At 37.0% G+C, this 7,666-nt stretch overlaps 1 protein-coding gene across 1 annotated transcript in view; it reads left to right on the top strand.

The window, feature by feature from the left end:
- The window catches only part of LOC118333518 (5-hydroxytryptamine receptor 3A-like), a gene marked incomplete at its 5' end in the record, with an annotated part of 12,456 nt that extends 8,927 nt beyond the window's left edge, over positions 1-3,529 (top strand). Inside the window, 3 exons of the mRNA XM_035669203.1 lie at positions 700-835; positions 1,596-1,765; positions 3,299-3,529. Of these exons, the coding sequence (XP_035525096.1) occupies positions 700-835; positions 1,596-1,765; positions 3,299-3,529 (537 nt within the window). The remainder of the gene's footprint in view (positions 1-699; positions 836-1,595; positions 1,766-3,298) is intronic.
- Between the last annotated feature and the right edge of the window lie 4,137 nt (positions 3,530-7,666).

Raw genomic sequence — 7,666 nt, 5'->3', positions numbered from 1 at the left:
AGTTTTTCATCTTTACTGTAAAAGATGGGGGTGGGGGGCTTAGCCCCGTTAGCCCATATATACCAGCCATCCCTGTCTATATGTTTGTTTAAGGTCCAGTGTGTATCCAGTCACACCTGAGATTAGTTGCATTTATTTTAAATGAATGAAAACTGTAGTTTGTTAGCTCATGCTTGACACAATAAACAGCTTCTACATTGAACTATTTTTCTTGGAAACTAGTGAGAACTCTTTTGGTTTGATAGCAAAATTGATCTGCCCACAGGTGACCAAGAGGGTGTTGACATTTCCTGGCAGCTTTGTTGTGTTTCTATCATTAGACTAATGACGGACAGAGAAAAGTATTAGTCAATTAAGTTGCCCAGCCCTCTTCCATTACAGGGCCGTGGTATTGCTGCAACAAAAATTTAAAGAGGGCACGGAGAGGGCAGAGTGTGCAGTCACAGTCATGTTGCTTGCAGGTTTCCTCTTTCTCCTCCTACTCACAAGTAAACTGGGATTCAATTCTCTATGATGCACAAAAATTTGAAGTTTAGACTATAAGTTATATCTAGCAATGCAGATAATTTTGTTTCAGCATGAAAAAAATTTATTGAAATAATAATGATAATACCAGCATATATATAAAGTAAACAACTAGTAACTTTAGTTTACTGAATAAATTATTCTTTTTCATTTTTCTTAAAAATCTTTTTCCAGTTACACATGTTTGGTCGTACCCATATCTACACTCATATATTGACTACAAAAGCCTTGTTAACTCTTTTTCTGTCAGGTGGAAGTACTTCCAATTATACAGAGCTTCCTCATGATCAACACAAGTCCAACCAGACCTGTAAGTGTATGAAACAAATACTGTGCATGAGTGTATATGGATACTTATTCCTGCAGCCTTAATTATGGAATTTTTGACACCGAAGACCCTTGTTTACTTTTAACTGGGTGTTTCTGAGGCAGTTTTTGTGTGTAGTAATACATTTATGTTATTCGTATAAACAGTAAACAAAAGTATTTATGGTCTGTTGTGAATCCATGAGGACTGACTTTAAGGTTCCTGACTTTAATTATTACCCTTTTCCGACCTTGGGTTTAGTTGAATAGAATTTTTTTTTGATGTATCTCAAATTGCCTCATGTACATTTAAAAGACTGTGAAAATGCTCACATTTAAAAATCATTATTGGACTGATGAGATAAAACCCAGCAGTCCTGCCAGTGCACATCTCATAATGGCCTTTCAGTGACCACAATCCCTTGATATTACTGCAGATATTTGTTGGTGTTTTTCAAGGTTTGACAAATCGATTCAGAGGAAGTATCCACTTACTGTACCCACAGAGACACATGTTTTTGTTTGTTTCATATTATACATTATTTAGGGCGCACCCAGTAAATGTCCAGACAAACATAAGAGCTCAAAAAATCACTATATTGGTGAATGTTTCCCTTCTAATATCGGTATCAGTCTCACAAATCCCATATCAGTCGGTCTCTAATTTAAAGCATCGCAATCTGTAAATTTCAGTATTTCTTTCTGTTGAAGATAATCAATGTTTTGAGATCTCTCTCATAGTGAATGTGTTTTGATGTTTTTAGCTGTGGCTGGGGAGTCCAAGTCTGAGAAAGTGTGCAGTTATCAAGACGTTTTAAACTACCTGAACTTGACTAAAAACAATGAGCTGTTCTCCATGACTCGGCCTGTTAAAGACTACAAACAGCCCACAAATGTATCCGTGGATGTGGTTCTGCGTGAAATTCTAAATGTGGTAAGTGGGTAAGCTTTAACATTTGTGTTACTTTTGGTTTTAAGTACCCTTTATGTGTTGCCAAGACATCGTAAACGAAATTTTGGGGGGAAATTGAGAACTAACAAGTGAACTAGTTCCAGTGGTTAGCGCTGCAATATTCATTTAGTCATTTATTAAGCTCACAGCAATACTGTATTAGATAGATATGCATGTGATATACTGCAGAGTGGTGTAGAGCATTAACCACTGTGCAAACCGACTTTTAATCCATGCTGTTGGTCTTTTAATGTCTGTGTTTAATTCAACGCTTTGTGTGCACAGATTTACACATCATGATTATGGTGAAAATGTATTGTGCAGCCTTGGTAACGTTATGTATATCTGTTTTAGATTTGACATTAGCTGAAGTACTGTTTGTACATTTATATGAAAGTTATTAAAAATGTGTTTCAGTAATTTGAAGTTTTAATGAACCTTTTCTGTGTGATGGGTCAGCTTTGTTGAGCATTATAACAAGTCAAAATGTGTGATGTGAAAAAGATCTGTTTGTTAGTTGCATGAAGATGTTGGTATTGTGAATAACAGAATCACGCAATATCACCTGTGGATGTGTCAGCGCTTGCAAGCTATAAAGTAGCCTTCTCATTAGCAGACATTGTGTAAATAAGCAACCGTAACGATTTACATTACATACAGAACATTTTTGTTTATGTCTGTGATCCTGGTGGCCAGGGACATAGAAAAGAGGGATGCCAGAGAGTACAATTAAAATCTTCTCCACAGACATTCATCCACTGCAGGTAGTCACTAAACCTACTGGCCCCGGACAGTGTTGCTTTGTCAGTCTTGAAGCAAAACAGTGTGTGGCGGCCAGGTGAATTTTGCCTTGAATGTTACCTCATTTGCATAAGTTGAAATTTTTCAACTCCTGCCTGTTTTCATATCGCTGGTCACCTGGAAACTCCAGACAAACATGTCATTTCTAATTGTTGTATATAAGCATGAAAATGTGCGTATGGTACATTCCTGTTCATAAGTGCGCTTGTTAAGTTGCTCTTTAAGCACTCATTTTAGGTTCATGCAATTTAATTAAGTATCTCCAATTTGTAAGAATTTTGTATTTTCCTTATTTACATTTCAAGAGGAAATTTTACACTTTTAGTTAGTATTCAATGAGGTTTTTTTCCATTTTTACCAGAGATACATGGTTATCACCCAAAAATGACTGATGTAGATTACGTTGTTGCTGCAAGTTGTGTATTTTATGGCTGCTGTACTTTAGCCTTTCTCAGATGTGCAGGAGTATGAAGATCAACCATTTAAAAAACAAAAATCATTTCACGGGCGCCCGGTTAGCTCAGTGGGTAGAGCTGGCGATCCCCACTGTACCAGCACCAGGCCTGATCCTTTGCTGCTAGCGTTCCCAGGTTCGAATTCCGACCTGCGGCCCTTGAACTGCGTGTCATCCCCTCTCTCTCTGTCCCCTTTCCTGTCTTCTTCAACTGTAAAGCCCCAAAAAATACCTTTAAAAAATAAAACATCATTTCACAGATCAGCATGAAGAGGCGGTCTGCCCTCTACATTATCAACTTCTTGCTACCCATCCTGCTCTTCTTGAGTCTGGACTTGGCCTCCTTCCTGATTCCAGACAGCAGGGACGAGAAGCTCAGCTTCAAGGTCACAATGCTGCTCGCTGTCACCGTGATGCAGCTTGTTCTGAATGAAATTCTGCCTTCCTCTTCAGAGAGGATTCCACAGTTAACGGCTCTACAGCTGTTGTAGCCACTCTGTGAGGCTGTACTGAGCCTGCAGAGTGGTGCTCTGAATTAAATGCTAACATCAGCATGCTCACAGTTACAATGCTAACCACTCATGTTAAGAAGGTTTAATGCTTATTTCACACATCGTTTGCTAATTGGACCGCACTAAACATTAAGTACACACTGAGGCGAGACAATGCGTAATCGTCTGACGCTGCCCTTCCCCCTTTAGTTGTCCTCTGTATCGGGATCTTTTCCTCTGATGATCTGGAGACGATTTTGGTGATGCATCTGATTGAGAAAGACTCCCAAGACAGCAAGACAGACCAAAGCCAGAGTGACGGTAACAAACAAGGCAGAGTAAACTATACTGAAGGTGAGATTCGTTATAATATCCATGTATGTGTGGAGATCCCAGAGATATGTGCAGCCACCACAGCCACAACCTGTTTAGCCTGCTGCCATCGGGGTAGAGGTACAGAAGCTGCTGCTGCCGTAACACCAGCTTCTTCTCTCAGGCTGCTAAATTCATCCTCAGCACAACATTATACAAATTAGTAATGACTCTAACTCTCCATCTCTGTGTTGTAAATGACTATAAAATAACCTTGAATAATATAATGTTGAATATACTACCACAATCTTGTGTGTTATATGTTGTTCCAGACAAGAAGAAGTGTACTGCGTGCCTCTGTGACCTGTCTGCTGATGAAACACCAACTGAGCTGCTGAAGGTTGGGAATTGTACTTTAAAGGTCTAGTGTTTCACATTTAGGAGGATCTATTGGCAAGAAATATAATATAATATTAATAATTTTGTTTTCATTAGTGTATAATCACCTGAAAAAAGGAATCGTTATGTTTTTGCTACCTCAGAATGAGCTGTTTTTGTCTACAGACGCTGTGAGTAGCCCAGAATGGACAGACCGAACACTGGCTTTAGATAGGGACGTTTGCATTTTTCACGAGATTTGTGGCCACTGTAGTTACTCCTTTGTGTTTGGAGGGGTAGGTTGAAGTTATGGAGTTGCTATCTGCAAATAGACTGTGTAGGATTTAGTGGCATCTAGCCATTGGTCCTTTTAAAATTAGAGCTCTGTGCATTTGTCAAGGATTTGTATCTTAGAAATTTCACCCCAATACTACAGTGACAGTAGAAGTAATTTCATTTTTTTAACCAACTAGCTCAACACTTTTCAGCTCCTGCGTATAACAAATACAAAAACATTTCAAATCAAAAACACCTGAACTGCATTAATAACACAGGAAGTTTCCAGGATATTTATATATGTCGTAGCTGTCAGTCTGTTTTTAATCTGTATGATTTTACTTTGGAATATTACTCCATAATGACATTGCAACCTACAGTGGGAAACCTTTACCTCTGTGTGTGTATTTGACATTGACACAAACTTACTTGTAGTCTGCAGTCTTGTCCTGTTCCTGCATCATCACAGCTGTTTTATTTCTACACACTGCTACATACTCGGTATTAGCCTGTTATAGAAGTTGTGTTGTGTTATGCCGACTATATACCTTTCAAATGTAATATAAACAATGTTAATATTCAATGAATCCACCGCATGCTTATAATAATGTATTGAATGTATTAATTAAATGTTGTATCATACTCTCTCTCTGACAGTATGATGTGATTAATGTCTGCTGCCCATTAAAAGTATGAGGCTGCACAGGCTGCATGCAAATTTATATAAAGCATGTAAATGTGTGTGTGGTTGTTATGTCACAAATATGATTGAGTGATTTCATGTTGTCTGTGTCGTGATTTGGGGTTTTTCTTTAGTTATGACCTGTTTTATTTTGTGTGTTACTCCTCCTCTTGTGTCTGACTTTACTTCTTGTCTTTGGCGCTGATTATTTCCACCTGTTTCTAGTTAACTTCCCCCTCATCTGTGTTTCATTGGTTTATTAGTTCTCTGTGTATTTGTGTTTTCCTTCAGTTCTTAGTTGAACTGTTTCTCTGTTTTCTTTTTATAACCTTTTGGATTTCTGGATTTGTTATTTTCTTGGTTTACTCTCTTTTGGACTATTTTGTGTTGCCCTGCCTGTTATTGACATTACCTTTTGGTTAATTCTCCGGTCTCGTGTGCATCTGCATCTTTATTTAATGAACTAATAGTCCTCTCATTTGGTTCTGAAAACATGTATCAGTCTCTACAAAGCTTAAGTAAACAATAAAAACAAACCTTTTTTGTCCTCTCTTTTTAGTATTAGTATTAAGAGGTTAATAATGTCCTTTGTTCTCCACCACATTTGTATGCTTAGTTGTATGTTTAGTTACAATTATGTTTCCTCAGCTAAATAAACTGTTTAAAAACCCTCTTGGATTGCTTTCAAATGCATCGTCACAAAGCTGAAAAAAAGCTGTTTTTCTGAGAGCTTTTAGAGATCTGTGGTTCCCAAAGGACAGTGATACTGAACATATGATGATCTTTAAAATATGATGCATGGCTGTAGATTAAACCACCCAACAGTATGCTTAAACATCTACAGCAGTGAAATACAACCCGCATTAATGCAGCAATATTATTATTATTATTATTTAAAAACATATATAACAGTACTGACACAAACCATTTTACTACTACTTAAGGCTTCATATGCAGGACATAAGAGTGGAGTATTTTCAGTGTGGTACTGCAGAAAAATGCTGACCATTAATAATATAAAACTTATTCTTTTTACCTTTATTATTATCATTATTTTATAAAAGGATTATAACTTTAAGCTGTTACTGTTGACTCAGGTTACAGGTACAGTAGTTCTATCAGAGTTTGACTGATTATTGTGACAATAAATATAGTAAAGATCAGTCTTGGACCAATTCTATTTCAGTGTTTATTTCACCCTGAACACAAATGTTTATTTTATGTATTTTATGCCTTTATTGAGGAATCAAACCAGAGACTTTGCAATCACATGTGGTAAGAGCTTAAACCACTACACCACCATTACAACCCAATTTAGTTCTTCACCAAATAATAATGTGTTTTTATTGAGTTAAGTGAGCTCAGAACTCTTTCCACTTACTCCGTTGCAACTACAGAAGTAAACCCTGGGGTACATCTGGTTAGAAATTACTGTGTTAGACTACTCAGATGAAAAAACAACTAAACAATGGGTTGGTCAGTTCAGTTTGCCCAGCCCTCTTCTAGTGTGAGGAGGATAAGTACTTCTAGACAGCACAGAGTTGACATCAATGCACATCTGCTTCACAGACCTCTCATAGACTTTGGATTCTCTCTGGTCCTGCACTCATGATGCTTGCTGGATTCCTCTTTCTGCTGTTCCTCACAGGTAATGTTTCTCTCATACTCACAGCATCTTGTTGCTCTGGATAATACACAGACGTTTACTCTGAACAGATTTTGTTTGAAATAATTTTAAAGTGAAGTCCGTGGCTAATCAACAGCAACGGTTTCTGAAAAGATGTGTTGCTGTTGAACCCACTTCCACTGTTTTGGGAAAGAGGCAGATATCTTACAGACATACAGTATATCTCAAAACCCGAACAAATAAACTAAAAATTATTTGCTATTTACCATAAAGGTTGTGTTGTTTCACTCAATTCCTGTATTTCTATGGCATCATGATTATGTAATTGTTTCCCATATACAGGGGCGGATCTAAAGAAATATTAATGGAGTTGAATGGGGACTTTAGGGGGGCAGAAATATTTGCTGATTTAATTGCAAACAATGAAATATATCAATATTTGTTTGGAAAAGCCCCCAACTTAAGATTTGAACTTTAAAACAGTACATTATTGTGACACATTAGTGAAGTATATATATATATATATATATATATAATGAATAAATTGTTGTATTTAAAACAATTTTCATTGAACTTAAACCATCACTTAGTCTGAAACATGGACATAACAGATTATTAAAATTTTATTTTTTTAAATTAATCTCTATTAATGTGTTAAATTTGACTGCATTTGACTATAACTGGGGTGGTAGCACCTGCCCATATACACTCAACAGTTGAGCCAATATAGACTAATATTGTATTGCTTAAGTGTCCTTAAGCTGTTTCTGTGCTGATGTAAGAACTATTTTTGTTAAGTTCTTAGTCTAGAACCCCAAAGCAGAGACGCAACACACTGGTGAGTGGGAACTGAAGATTCTTT

This window comes from Morone saxatilis, unplaced genomic scaffold (genome assembly GCF_004916995.1).
Source record: "Morone saxatilis isolate NCDOM2014 unplaced genomic scaffold, NCSU_SB_2.0 Contig1, whole genome shotgun sequence".
In the NCBI taxonomy this organism is placed as follows: Eukaryota; Metazoa; Chordata; class Actinopteri; family Moronidae; genus Morone; species Morone saxatilis.
Note: the sequence above shows the minus strand (reverse complement) of the source record. Positions and strands in the feature narration are given on the sequence as shown.